The sequence below is a fragment of the Anopheles cruzii genome, chromosome 3 (assembly GCF_943734635.1).
Source record: "Anopheles cruzii chromosome 3, idAnoCruzAS_RS32_06, whole genome shotgun sequence".
NCBI classification, from domain to species: domain Eukaryota; kingdom Metazoa; phylum Arthropoda; class Insecta; order Diptera; family Culicidae; genus Anopheles; species Anopheles cruzii.
This window is the reverse complement of record NC_069145.1, coordinates 3,092,331-3,105,121: the sequence shown is the minus strand read 5'-3', so window position 1 is coordinate 3,105,121 and position 12,791 is coordinate 3,092,331. Positions and strand designations below refer to the sequence as shown.

General features: G+C 51.1%; 4 protein-coding genes across 4 annotated transcripts; 1 reads left to right on the top strand and 3 right to left on the bottom strand.

Moving 5' to 3' along the window:
- Positions 1-534: 534 nt before the first annotated feature.
- Positions 535-3,877, bottom strand: LOC128274834 (uncharacterized). Its single transcript, XM_053013157.1, has 3 exons — positions 2,843-3,877; positions 1,260-2,741; positions 535-1,191 (listed from the first exon to the last, which is right to left on the bottom strand). The coding sequence occupies exons 1-3, from the start codon at positions 3,875-3,877 to the stop codon at positions 535-537; spliced, it is 3,174 nt and encodes a 1,057-aa protein (XP_052869117.1).
- Positions 3,878-5,137: 1,260 nt separating this feature from the next.
- LOC128275327 (eukaryotic translation initiation factor 2A) lies at positions 5,138-7,794 on the top strand. The gene is made up of 3 exons (XM_053013792.1): positions 5,138-5,225; positions 5,546-6,210; positions 6,281-7,794. The coding sequence occupies exons 1-3, from the start codon at positions 5,192-5,194 to the stop codon at positions 7,520-7,522; spliced, it is 1,941 nt and encodes a 646-aa protein (XP_052869752.1). The 5' UTR covers positions 5,138-5,191; the 3' UTR covers positions 7,523-7,794.
- On the bottom strand, positions 7,707-8,102 carry LOC128275328 (small integral membrane protein 8). Its single transcript, XM_053013793.1, has 2 exons — positions 7,964-8,102; positions 7,707-7,898 (listed from the first exon to the last, which is right to left on the bottom strand). Exons 1-2 carry the CDS (start codon positions 8,063-8,065, stop codon positions 7,743-7,745), a joined length of 258 nt encoding a protein of 85 aa, XP_052869753.1. The 5' UTR covers positions 8,066-8,102; the 3' UTR covers positions 7,707-7,742.
- Positions 8,103-8,476: 374 nt separating this feature from the next.
- Positions 8,477-12,355, bottom strand: LOC128272542 (regulator of nonsense transcripts 2). Its single transcript, XM_053010368.1, has 3 exons — positions 12,245-12,355; positions 8,971-12,156; positions 8,477-8,865 (listed from the first exon to the last, which is right to left on the bottom strand). Exons 1-3 carry the CDS (start codon positions 12,260-12,262, stop codon positions 8,539-8,541), a joined length of 3,531 nt encoding a protein of 1,176 aa, XP_052866328.1. The 5' UTR covers positions 12,263-12,355; the 3' UTR covers positions 8,477-8,538.
- Positions 12,356-12,791: the final 436 nt, after the last annotated feature.

Below are 12,791 nucleotides of genomic sequence, written 5' to 3'. Positions count from 1 at the left end.
AGTGCAGGGGGGCAGGAACGTGATGCATCATCGCCCTTTATTTACATAATACATATTTACATATAGGTCTATACTTATACTACCGCACATTCACAAGCTACGGATATAAGCGTATAACAGTCTCAGCTCAGCGGAGCTGTCAGTCGGTCGCAATTCCGCTCTAGCTCTGCACAGCCGGTTGACAAGGAACAAACGGTTAATAATGGTAAACAAACAGGTTAACAACAAACGGTTAACAAGGTGTTCGCTGTAAGTAAGTTGTGCAAACGTGTCCAGCAGCAGCTGCAGCCTCAGCTTCCAAACGTTGCTCTACCAGCCACGCCTGTATACTTTCAAAAAGTGTCTTCTGCATTGCTCTTCTAGCCGTATTCGTTCGACAGAACTATCAAAATTTAATAAAAGTACTAAGCTTAAGACCTGTAGGTTAGAAAGTAGGCTGCATCTCTGCCATACTAAAAAAACAAACAAAGATTCTAAAATATTCTTGCTGCCTTGGTTTCTATTCGGGCCGGGAGGCGGCAATACCATTAAATATCACTTGGCTTTCGACTTTCGTTTACGACGGCGTTTGCCAGTGTTGTTTTGATTAGCGGTGGTGACAGAGGTACTGTTGAGGTTTCCAGGACCAGTGGCAGTAACATACCGTCGCCGGTGATTAACACCTCCATCGGAGATCGCATCGTTCTCCCCGCCAGCGTCAGCTCCCTGCACCGAGGCTCGTTGATCGTCCAATGCCCCGCTGTCATTCTCACGAACTTGCTGGCGTGTAATGAACCTACCGGACATGGTTTTACCAAAATTGTACGTTCCCCGTTTTTTCTTGTGGCTCCCGGTAGGCATGTTCCTCGCTTCAGCACTACCTCCGTCGCTTGGGCTCTTGTTACCCTTTTTCATGTCTGTCACGCGTTCGTTCGTCAGTTCGTCGTTGTCCTTATCATCTTCATGGAAGTACGCTGGTGGCGTGAACTTGTATCCTCTGTGAGGCCCCACCGGTGATCTACCGCCGGTGTTATTATCTTCCTTGTCGTTGTAGTACTGACGAAAGATCGGTTCCCGGGAGTTGTTCGCCATCGCGTGATACGCGTGCGAAAGAAGGCGCGGAAACCGACTAATCCAATACTTGGTGAACTCGTGCGGCATCGTTCCCAGGGCACGTTGTATCTCCGGCGTCAATTCGTTGTAGTGATTTATCTATAGTGGGGAGGATTGAAAATTAGCCACCGCTTTGTGTCAACGCTCCTCCTTCCGCTCATACACACGTGATTTCGGATACAGCGCAATAGGTCCTGCACTCTGTCCTTTTTGTAGCCACGGATGAAGCCACCTGTAGCCACATTGCAAAGACCATCGTTCATAACGGCGTCCAAATGGTGGATCCAGTCGTCCCGTACGACTAAAGAAGCATTTTTTTCCAACCACCTCAGTGGTTCGGTCATATTTTTTAACCCTTTCAACCAATTGCTCACATCCTGCAGGAACTCCAGCACACGCTTGTTGTGCCACAACAGTGGATGATTCGCGATTGCACGGGCCGAAGGTCGCTTCGACGCATCGCTCTGTATCATGTCGCGTATGATCTCTTCCGCCAGCACGGTCCGATTGTCCGGAAGTGGATTCTCACGCCGCAGCATACCGAGATCGTACTCACCGGAGAGTATGTTTGCCTGCCGTTTGAGGTTGTCTCCGAACGGGTGAAAACCATCCGACAGCACATAGTAGAACACGCAGCCAAGCGAGAAAATGTCTACCGACGTGGTGGCACGCAGGTCAGGCTGCATTTCAGGAGCCTGCCATCCGTAGGTCCCGGTCACACCCGAGTTTTGCGAGAAGCTCTCCTTTCCGTTGTTCAGCTTCTTGCTCAGCCCAAAGTCCGAGATCTTGACCAGCACGCACCCTCGATTGTCGGGCAGGGATAGCAGAATGTTTTGCGGTTTTACGTCCCGGTGGACGATGCCCAGTCCGTGGAGGTGCGCCATGCCTTTGGTGGCTTGGTGCATGATCTCTTGGGGAGAGATTTTATCTCGCAGTGACACCGTCTCTGTCGTTGCTTCTAGGATGGCTGACGGCGCTTTGCTTAACTCCGTAACGTAATCCTCCAACGTACCGGCACACAGCTCGATGGCAATGTACCGAAACTGTCGATCCTGCTCGGTGCCATAGTAACGTATCACATTCTCGTGCGCATCGCTCTCGCACAGTCGCTTCACTTCGCGATCGGCCAACGTGAAACGGTGGGCACTAATGCGTTTTACGGCCGCTTTCCGTCCCCCGAAGCTACCCAGAAACACTACCGTTTCCTCACAACCCTTGCCGAGCTCATTCTGTTCGTTAAAACGGATGTTTCCCACGCGCATTTCCCCATCACCGAGGTCTATCGTTTCACTGTAGCTCCCGCCACCAGGCTCAGTGGCAGTACCCGTTTCGGTACTCGTTTTCATGTCTTGCTCGAGTTCGTAGTAATGTTTCAGCTCGTCGTTGTCGTTATCATCCCGATGAAAGTACGCTGGTTTCGTGAACTTATATCGTATGTGAGGCCACACCTGTGGTCCACCACTGGTGTGATTATCTTCCTCGTCGTTGTAATACTGACGAAAGATCGGTTCCCCTGAGTTGTTCGCCAGGGCGTGGTAGCTGTGCGATAGAAGGTGCGGAAACCGACTAATCCAATAGTTGGTGAACTCGTGTGGAATCGTTCCCAGGGCCTTTTGCAACTCTGGCGTCAGTTCGAGGTAGTGACTTTTCTATAGTGGGACAAATTGAAAATTAGCAACCGATTTGTATCAACGTTCTTCCTTCCGCTCATGCACACCTTATTTCTTAGGGCGTGCAACAGGTGACTCACGCTGCATCCATAGTAGCGACGGAACTTGGACCTGCGAAGATCTTCCGTCAATCCGGTGTCCAGATGGTACATCCAGTCGTCCCGTACGACAAAGCGAGCGTTTTTTTCCAATGAACACAGGGGTTCAGCCATAATTTCTAACTTTTCCACTCGATCGCTCACTTTTAGCAGGAACGCCAGCACACGGTCGTTGTCCCAGAACAATGGATGATTTGCGATTGCACGGGTCGAAAGTGGTTTTGACATATCACGCTGTATCATGTCGCGTATGATCTGTTCCGCCAGCACGGTCTGGTTGTCCGGAGGTGTATTCTTGCGCCGCAGCCTACCGAGATTGAACTCACCGAAGTGTTTTGCACGCTTCCACACAACGCCCGAGTGGTGGTAGGGGAACGGGTGAAAACCATTCGACAGCACATAGTAGAAGACGCAGCCAAGCGACAAAATGTCCGACATGGCGATTCTCTGGCATAACTCCATATGAGGATCGATCCGTCCCTTGGAGTCGGAGTATCGCGGGAACGTCTCATTACTGTTGCGCAGCAGTATGCTCGGCCCAAAGCCCGAAATCTTGACCCGCACGCACCCTAGATTGTCGGGCAGGGAGAGTAGAATGTTTTGCGGTTTTATAGCATCGTGAACGATGTTTAGTCCGTGGAGGTGCATAAGTCCGTTAGTGGTTTGGCGCAAGATCTCGAGGGGAGAGATTTTATGTCGCAACTCTGACACCGGCACCATGCTTGCACCTACGATCGGCGGATCTTTGCCTTCAACGTAATGCTGCAACGTAGCGGCACACAGCTCGATGGCAATGTAGTGAAACTCTTGATCCAGCTCGGTGCAATAGTAACGCACCATATTCTCGTGCCCGTTGCACTTTTGACGTATCGCCAATTCCTCTGTAATGCGCCTGTTGAGTACGATACGTTTTACGGCCACTTCCCGTTTCTCGAAGCTACCCTGAAACACGATCGTTTCCCTACAACCCTTGCCGAGCACATTCTGTTCGTTAAAACGGATGTTTCCCACGCGCATTTCACCATCAAGTACGCGCATCGGTCCAATGAAGCTCGCGCCGGTACTGTCACTACCGTTTCCTGCTCTAGCAAGGCTGCTGATACGGCTGAAGCAACAAGAAGGGATGTCGAATTCGTGCATGATCTGTCGTTTGTTCATGACGTGCTGCCTTCTCCAATACAACCGCATGTTCGTAAGATCCCGAAGAAAGAGGCAACAAAAAACCAATATGATGAAATACAAATACATACAAATACATACAAATACATAAGGAATAAATTTGTACGACCATCGCCCAGATTGTATCGCTTACAGCACTCGCACCATCAAACTTTGTTTCGATCGTTTAACAGAATTCGATGATCCATTTGTGCTCTATTTCGCTAAACTTACCGAATTTCGCAAGAAGAAACTTTAAGATGAGCTTGTTGGAAGCACGCTGCTGGAGTAAGATACACGAGACACGTTGTACGGTATAGCCGGCACACGCTGATTGGCATAATATATTTGGTACCTGTACCATACACCAAAGTCAACAGAACAGACGTTTGCCCTTTTGTTCGGGGGAAAACATTGAGACACCTTGTGTATTCTAAAACTAATCGAAGACTAGTCATTGAGGTTTTATTGTATCACAAGCATGCAAAATAATTTTAACTTAATTATTACTTGTAATTCAAACACAAATTCATCATAGAACTGTTTTAATTCTCGCATCAAAACTCAATGGATCTTGAACTTGCAAATGTAAACACAAATAATCTGTCAAAAACCAAACAGCCCGAAATATTTCGCCCCAACCACCACACCTACAACTATACGAACCTTGACAACCCGAACAAAATAGTCACTCAGTTTCTCCATACTGAGAAGAAAATTTTCACGGCGAACTCTTTGCTCACCAAAGGCCAGAAAGAGAACACAACAGCGAGCAATATTTTCACTCTCTGTCACGCTAATATAGCGTCCAGTTCGCCGCTCAAACTGTTACTGCGATGCCACACGGTGCATAACTATAACACGTAACACGTAACATAGTGTCAAATCTGGTATGCGCCCGGTATAACGTCGTGTTATAGGGTTTGCTGAGCCACAACGCTTTTGACGCCTGGTCGCTGTACTGTCAAAATTGTTATATGAGGCTGTTATATCCGTTGTTATGTGCCGTGTGGCACCGCAGTTACGCACCGTGTGGCGCCCTAGAAACACTTGGCTGTCACTTTGGTGCGTGGAAAACACCGAAATGTCACCACGAGGAGCCAATTTGACACTTGGCCATCGCGGATTGCTCTGCTAGTCGAAGAAACGAAATCGTGACCGGAGGACTGTGCAATGGCGACCGGAATTGTAACTCCTACAGTAGCGCGTAAGTAACAGCGGCAGTAACGGATGCGCCCCTTTTCCTCCTCTACTTACTGCCAAGTGTTTTGAAATCCCAAAGATGAAACACAGGTCAACCGCAAGGAACGTTGCTTCGGTAGCGTTCCGCTGTGGGAAACGGTGTCGCAGCATGTTCTGGTGTCGACGTCACGGAATTCTCCGCTTGGATTTGGCCGACCTTTTTTGCCCCGGAATATGTGAAATAAGTGGAAAAGCAATCAATGGCCTCTCGTAGAAATACCGTTCCCCTGGCTGGTGCAACCAGTGCGACCCCGTATAACCTTAAAATTTGTGTCCGGCTTACAGTACGATCCGCTAGAGGAGTTGAAGTGTGGGCGCCCGACCAACAACAGAAACAGCTCAACTTCATTCCGGACCCAAGCTTTACCCCCGACCAGAGTAAATCTTGCCGCGCTATTGTTTACAGTCCCAATGGTCGATTTCTGGCCTGGGCCAACGGGGCCACGGTGCAGCTGTGCGAGGTGGCGAATGGTTGGCGGACGATCGCTTCGCTGCCACGTCCGAAGGCCTGCTTTCTGCAGTTCTCGTCCCGCGGCACGTACCTCATGACGTGGGAAGTGTACACCGAGAACCCGAAGGACGTGGTGAAGGAAAAGCCGAACCTCTACATCTATCGGGCGGAGACGGGAGAGGAGGTGTTTTCCGCCATCCAGAAGCGCCACCACGACTGGCAGATGCACTGGAGCAGCGACGAAAGCTTGGCCGCGCTGTTGGTCGGCGGGGAGGTATTGTTCTACGATCATACCGATCCGGCCGGTGCCGGCTTCCAGCGCGTGTCGAAGCGCCTCGGTGGCCTGCGAAATGGTGGTGTCTCCATGGCACCGGGACCATCACCGCCGCACGTGGCCGTCTACATTCCCGGCACGAAGGGAGGCCCATCGATGTGCCGGCTGTTCAAGTATCCCTGTCTGGAGATGAACCAACCGGTGGCCTCGAAAAGCTTCTTTCAGGTAAGGTCCAACTATCGTCGGCCCATCGCGATTCGAATTATCATGCCGATTCATTCATTTCTTTTACCAGGCGGATAAGGTGGACATGATGTGGAATCGCAGAGGCACTGGACTCATTTTGATGACTAGTACGGACGTCGACCAGTCGGGAGTCTCGTACTACGGCAAGCAGGCACTGCACTACATGACTCCGAAAGGGGACTCGTGCTCGGTGCAACTGAATGCTGAAGGGCCCATTCACGACGTGGCGTGGAGCCCGAAGTCGAACGAATTCTGTGTGGTGTACGGATTCATGCCGGCCCGGGCTACACTCTTCAATCTGAAGTGCGACGCCGTGTACGAATTCGAGCCGGGCAACCGCAACTCGATCTACTACAACGGCTTCGGTAACCTGATCGTGTTCGGCGGCTTCGGAAATCTCCCGGGATACATCGAAACATGGGACCTGAATCGACGCAAGCAGCTGGCCAGTTTCAAGGCACCCGACACGACCATGCTGGAGTGGAGCCCGACTGGTGACAAGTTTCTGACGGCCACCACGGCCCCGAGACTTCGCATGGCGAACGGGTTCAAGGTTTGGCACTACTCTGGCGCACTGCTTAGCGAGTACAGCTGGACCGGCGAGCTGCTGGAGGTGATCTGGCAGCGCTGCGATCCGGCCTCGCTCAAGGAAACGACCATCACCGACGAAAAGGTGACCGGAATCGTGTCCGCGACGCCGCAGGCTAGCAAGCAAAAGTACGTGCCGCCCGGTGCTCGCAACAACATCGTCATCACTGGCGGTGGCCAAACCATCGACTTGCGCCCACCGATCCCGGGTTTGCCTCCTGGGTATCGGTCTTCCGTACAGATAAAGCAGGCCAAGAAAAACAAAAAGAAAGCCGCGGCCCCAGCTCCCGATTTAGCTGCGGCTGATGGAACCCCTGGCGATACGTCGGAGGCGAAACCCTCCAAGAAAAAGCCGACGAAGAACGCTGGTGCAGCAAAAGGTCCCAGCAGCAGCAAACCCGATAGCGGCGGTATTGTTGATCTAGCCAACGGAAACCTTGCAAGCACCGTTTCGGACTCCGCGATTGCCAACAATAACGACGATGAAGGCTCAGAGACGAAAGCGGTTGGCGAGACAAAGAAGTCTATAACGGGCGACTTGGAGAAAGATAAGAAAATTCGGGCCATCTACAAAAAGCTGAAGGGGATTAAGCAGCTAAAAGAAAAGGTTGAACGGGGCGAGTCGCTCAACGCCACGCAAACTATTAAACTGAACTCGGAAACTGAGCTGCTGGAGCAACTGGAATCGTTGAAATTGTCCTAAGAATTTGCGGGACCGTCCGTGATCGACGCATTGGCAGCAACTGGCCCATGCGGTACCTCATGAAAGCAACAGCAGCGGAGCACGGGAAAACTATTTTTTGAGAACCTTTTCAACCGTTATATCGAACCGGGCGCACGCGGCAGGGTTCTCCGGTAACAAATAAACGAATGCTGTAACTTTGCAGAAAACAGTTGCAGGGCCGCGTTCGATGAATCTTAGTTTATTCCCATTTTGATTTTCGTTTCACAAACACCTCTTTGCCGTCCTCTTGCACCGCTGTGTAGTATCCTAGGCCTTCGTACTTCGAGCGCATGTAAGCGATGTAACCGAACGTGATGCTGAGACACACCAATCCAATGCCCATGACGACCACATTCTGAAAGCAATAGCCGAAAAAAAACCCATCGCTAAAATGGCCATCGAACAGCATGCTGTACTTACTGGTTTAGCGTAAAGTTCGAAGTTGATCGCACGAAAAACGTTAGTCGAGCGCATGGAACGAATACCGTCGCCAGGCGCAGTTGTTTTCGGTTTCTCGCTCATTTTACGCGAGTCCGGTTATTCAATCGGGTCGTAAACAGTAAACAAAAGTCTCTTCGATGGAAGAGATTTTGACAATCGCGGCCACGTTTTGACAGCATCATTGATGCTGTGAGTTGTAAATGCATGCTGTGAGTTGTACATTTGATTATTCGAATGAAATCAGGATTAGCGAAGGATACTTGGGCAAAAGTTAGTATTTATACAGTGAAATACAGTTGTTGGTTTGACGGAAAAGAGTCACTCTGACGGCATCACAACCACCGATCGGCGCAGGCCAAAAGGACATCCGTCCATCGCTCAAAGAAAACACAAAGAAATCAATCGTTGTGCATGAAACAAAAAAATCTTCGTTCTACGTCGGTGACTTGGATTCAACGAATGTTTTCAGTTAGCGCACGTTTAACATTGTTTGTGTGCCTTGACTTCATGGTCTAATGATGTACAGTGTTCGCAGAATTGATGTAATCCTCTTCCTAGTGAAAAATGGCATCCACGTCGGGCACCCCACGAGGATGCTTGAATTTAACCGGTTTCAGAGAGCGCGCACGTAGCACGTCCATTCCGCGTACGGGCTGGGTCAGCGACTCCTGATAGTCTTCTTCCTCGAGCCTTTCGGAAATATTCAACGTCAGCCGCTTGACGCTGTCCTTCTCTTCCTGCTGGCGTCGTTCTTGCTCACGGATGTACTGCGCAAGTTGGCTGTCTTCCGGTGTTTCAAATGTCTTATACTGCTGCTGCTTACCCTTACCGCGTATCATCAACGCGAACGGCACCATGTCGGATTTTTCCACTTTTGGTTCCTGCAAACAAAAGGATCGTCTGATGGTAGTGTTCTAGTGGCACACGTGGCAACACTCTACAAGCAGCGCAGCGAACTGCCTAGCCGCACGGCGCCCTTTTCTTACCTGCAGCTGGTCGTAAGTTTTCTTCGTATCATTCCGAAAGGTGATGGGAATCGGGATCTGCTTCACGCTCACCTTGCCCGAGTCCTTCACCCTTTGCAGATAACATTCCGATGCCATCCGTTCGTACTCGCGCTCAAAATTTAAGTCCTCCACCAACTGTTCGGGGTCGGCTTCTACCGCCACCTCATCGTAGTCCTGCTCGAAACAAGCTTCATCCACCTCCGTGCCCCCCCCATTGTCGTCCGCAGCCATTTCATCATCCTCATCGAGCGGCCCACCACGCCGCAACTTACTATAGCCCTCGGACTCATCCTCCAAATCCGACGTACAGTCTTCTGTTTCCGTCTTCTGATCGGTCACCGTTTCCTGCGCTTCATTAATCGTTTGCAATCCTTGCTGCTGCGAGTCGTCCGATTCTACCCACGGCTGGTCAGAGCTCATGTCCACTCCCGGATATAGCTTCTGGCGCAATGCTTCGACGGCTGCTACAGCTTGCTCGTAGCTCGCGTACAGCTTCAGTTTGGGGCGCAAATTCTTCAAGCATTCCCGGTACATGTGCTCCACCAGTATGGGGAAGGGATCGCGAGTATTTTGCCCCTGAAAGTATGGGTGCGACCTCTTGAACCAGAAGTACTGCTGAAAGAAGACGATAAAATAGTCGAGCAGCTTGCGGTTCGTGCCGGTCGTGAAGTACTGGCCACAGGTGTCCAACAGGACGCAGACAAGCTTCAGGCGGAACAGTGAGCCGGGCGGATCGACCACCGAGGAAGTGGCGCTGTGCGTTGGCTGCACCCCGTACGAAATGATCGAATACAGTGTGTTCAGCACGTTGCCCGCTTCAACGAGCTGATAGTTGTACAGCTCGCCCAGATACTTGACCATCGCTACACGGCGCTGGGCCAGCTTGTTGTCGTGGATCTCCAGCCCGGCACGGATGTCCTCAAACACGGTGTCAATCACGCGGACGACCACTTTCTCCTGGTACGAGGACAGCCCTGCCAGAAGATCGGCCATGCTGCGGATGAGGTGGTAGCGGATATTGTACGCCTTCGACAGGCACCGCACCGTGTAGTCGAACGTATCGGGGTCGTCCCAGTCCAGCCGTCTCAGCAGTTTGATCAGCTTGTCCACGTTCGTTTTGTCCAGCTCGCGGTAGATCAGCTGCCGGATGTAGGTGTGCATGAGCGGGCGTACCTTTCGCGCCATCCTACATCCTTCCGGCCGCTTGACCAAGTAGTAGCAGTTCTCGACCAGCTGGGCGTGACGGCCGTGCATCGTGGTGTTCACTTTTAAGCGCATCATTTGCTCGAGAAAAGCGTTGGTGCGAAGGCGACTTTCCGGGCAGTTGTAGAGGTACACGCCACATACTTCCAAGAACGCACAGGTCATCTCAATTTGATGGTGCTGGAAGCTCTGCAGCAGACACCGCAGACAGTACAGGGCCTCCAGCTTTTTGTATATGCCGAACTTGACCAGCTCACCGATGTAGCGAACCACCTTGATCTTGGTTTCGATGTTGATCTGATCCTTTTTCTTGATGTGATACTTGAAATCGACTTTCAGCATCTGGCAGAGCTCGGTGGCCACATCAGAGGACACAAGATTGATGATGGCTACGAACCGCGCGTACATGGGGAGCAAATCTAGCCGAGTCCGTTGCACTCCGAACAACACCTTCACCAACCGTTTGCGCTTACTCTTGGTGTTAAGGTTCAGCAGGAAATCGATGGCCGCATTATCGATCAGTTCGCGGTTGACACAGTTCTGAAGCGCTTGGACGAATTGCTCGAAGTACTTTCGATTGTCCTGGTTGTTTGCAGGGTTGCTGGCGTTCGAGCCTCCTTCCTCGAGCACGTTCGGTTCCAGACCATCTTCACCAACCGCAAACATGTCGGACACATCCGTTCCATCGCCGAGTTCACTGTCCTGCGGCTGGTGCTGCTCGGGAATGCTTCCCGTCTCCGCATCGGTCAGCTCCTGTTCGAGTTCCGCATCCAAATCGAGCGCCTCTTCAGTGATGGCCGGTTCCGTATCGGCAGCTGCCCTCGCCTCCGCATCGCTCTCCTCTTCTCGCTTGCCGCAGTAGTTGGGCAAAAATTGGCGCAAATCTGGCAAATCGACGTAAAACGATTTTGTCTCTTCGTCTCGCCACGGATCGAGCTGCCCGAACTCCAGCCCCTCCACTTTGCCATCAACCACGGACCCCTCCAGCGGTCCAGTGGTCTCCGAAAGCGCAAGTAACTCGGGCAATGGTTCCCCCAGCAATTCGGCCAGCGTTTTGGTCGACGAGTACAGCTTGTCGTACGAAGTCTGCAGTTGCAGCAGCTGCTCACGCTTTTCCGTCGTTATTTCGCCCTTCGCATGCAGCATCTTCCACTTGGACTTTTCCGCCACCTGGAGCTGCATGTACTCCGTTCGCAGATGCTCCGCCAGCGACTGGTAGTAGTCCTTCAGTAGGTTGCGCAAGTTGCCCTGCTTGTCGGGTGGAATCAGCTGCGAACCGGGCAACGAGATGCCGTACTTAGCGGCCAGCTGCCCTACCCGGGCCGGCACTAGCCCGGCGTACTCGTCGCCACAGTGCTTGCAAAATAACAGCACGATCGACAGATTCACGTGTTCGTTTTTGTCCTGTGCGATGAGCCCCGTCAGGCAAGCACCGAGCAGCGGCAGTCCGGCCTTGTTGGTGAAGATTCCGACACTTATCAGTTCGGCATAAAAGCGCAGATCGACCCGCATTTTGCTCACGTTGGCCACTTTTTCACCGGGCTTCACCAGGAGCACCTTCTGCCAGTTGTCGAACAGGGTCGACGCAAACTCGGCGTAGTGCTGATGAAGATAGTTGCAAAGACTGATGGCGGCGGGAATATCGCTAATTTTCAGCTTGGCCTCCACCAGGGCGGAGCTCACTTCCGAAATGTACTTTGTGAGATTTAGCGAACTGACATCGCTCATCAGCGCCGGCAGCTGCTGTGCCGTAAACTGTTTGAGCTTCTTGACCAGGGCCGTGTTTTTCTTCACACTCGAGTCATACTTGTAGAAATACTCCTCTGCCGGATGCTGTACGTTGAGGTTCTGCTGACGGAGCGCGGCCTTCTGCTCGTAACGCTCGAGAAGACTGGCCACAAATACGCGCACTTCGGCCTGGTCGGCCTCTTCAGACAGGTTGTTGGCGTCTTGGACATCGTCCTAGAATCAGCGTGGTCAATCAGCAAACCTTGCACAATACTTCATCCTGATGGATACTCCGATAGCCCCAATTATCTATGTTACTTACCGTTACAATTTTCTCCATCGTTTACGAACAATAGAACCAACTATCAGTTCAACCACAGTGGCAGCGATTACAAGTTTGACGAAAACAGACTTTGTTTTGGTTACAGGATTTTGACAAAGGCCCTCTGACTTGACAGCTGCAAGCTACAGTAAGTCTCACTCGATGACACACACACAGTGCCGACAATAAAATGAAAGAAAATTCGAACAAAATTATCCCTTTCCATTAACAATGCATTTTCCTCATCAGGTCCAACTAGTTGCCAATGATACAAACAATAACTCCTTAGAACCGCATGGAGCAGAATGTAAGAGTGTATTTTATTTAAAAAAATTATTCAACTGATTCAGCAAACATACATAATTCAAACTTATTGAAACAAACACTTGAAGGAACAATGAACGTACTAATAATGTTGGCCCTTTTCGTGAATCTTGGAGCGATGTGCCAGATTGCTTGATGACATGAACGCTCATAGATTTTCACCATTGGTATGGCCTTTCGGTGTGAATGCGGATGTGGGTTTTCAATTTGGATAACAGTCGAA

Bases quoted from the DNA above. Each gene is read 5' to 3' on its own strand.
- LOC128275327 (XM_053013792.1), top strand. From the start codon at position 5,192: ATGGCGACCGGAATTGTAACTCCTACAGTAGCGC. The intron at 5,226-5,545 runs GTAAGTAACAGC...TCCGGCTTACAG, and splicing joins TGTAACTCCTACAGTAGCGC to TACGATCCGCTAGAGGAGTT. The intron at 6,211-6,280 runs GTAAGGTCCAAC...TTCTTTTACCAG, and splicing joins CCTCGAAAAGCTTCTTTCAG to GCGGATAAGGTGGACATGAT.
- LOC128275328 (XM_053013793.1), bottom strand. From the start codon at position 8,065: ATGAGCGAGAAACCGAAAACAACTGCGCCTGGCGACGGTATTCGTTCC. The intron at 7,899-7,963 runs GTAAGTACAGCA...TATTGCTTTCAG, and splicing joins TCGAACTTTACGCTAAACCA to AATGTGGTCGTCATGGGCAT.
- LOC128272542 (XM_053010368.1), bottom strand. The intron at 8,866-8,970 runs GTAAGAAAAGGG...TTTTGTTTGCAG, and splicing joins AAACTTACGACCAGCTGCAG to GAACCAAAAGTGGAAAAATC.
- LOC128274834 (XM_053013157.1), bottom strand. From the start codon at position 3,877: ATGCGCGTGGGAAACATCCGTTTTAACGAACAGAATGTGCTCGGCAAG. The intron at 2,742-2,842 runs GTGAGTCACCTG...GTCCCACTATAG, and splicing joins GTCGCTACTATGGATGCAGC to AAAAGTCACTACCTCGAACT. The intron at 1,192-1,259 runs GTGTGTATGAGC...TCCCCACTATAG, and splicing joins TGCGCTGTATCCGAAATCAC to ATAAATCACTACAACGAATT.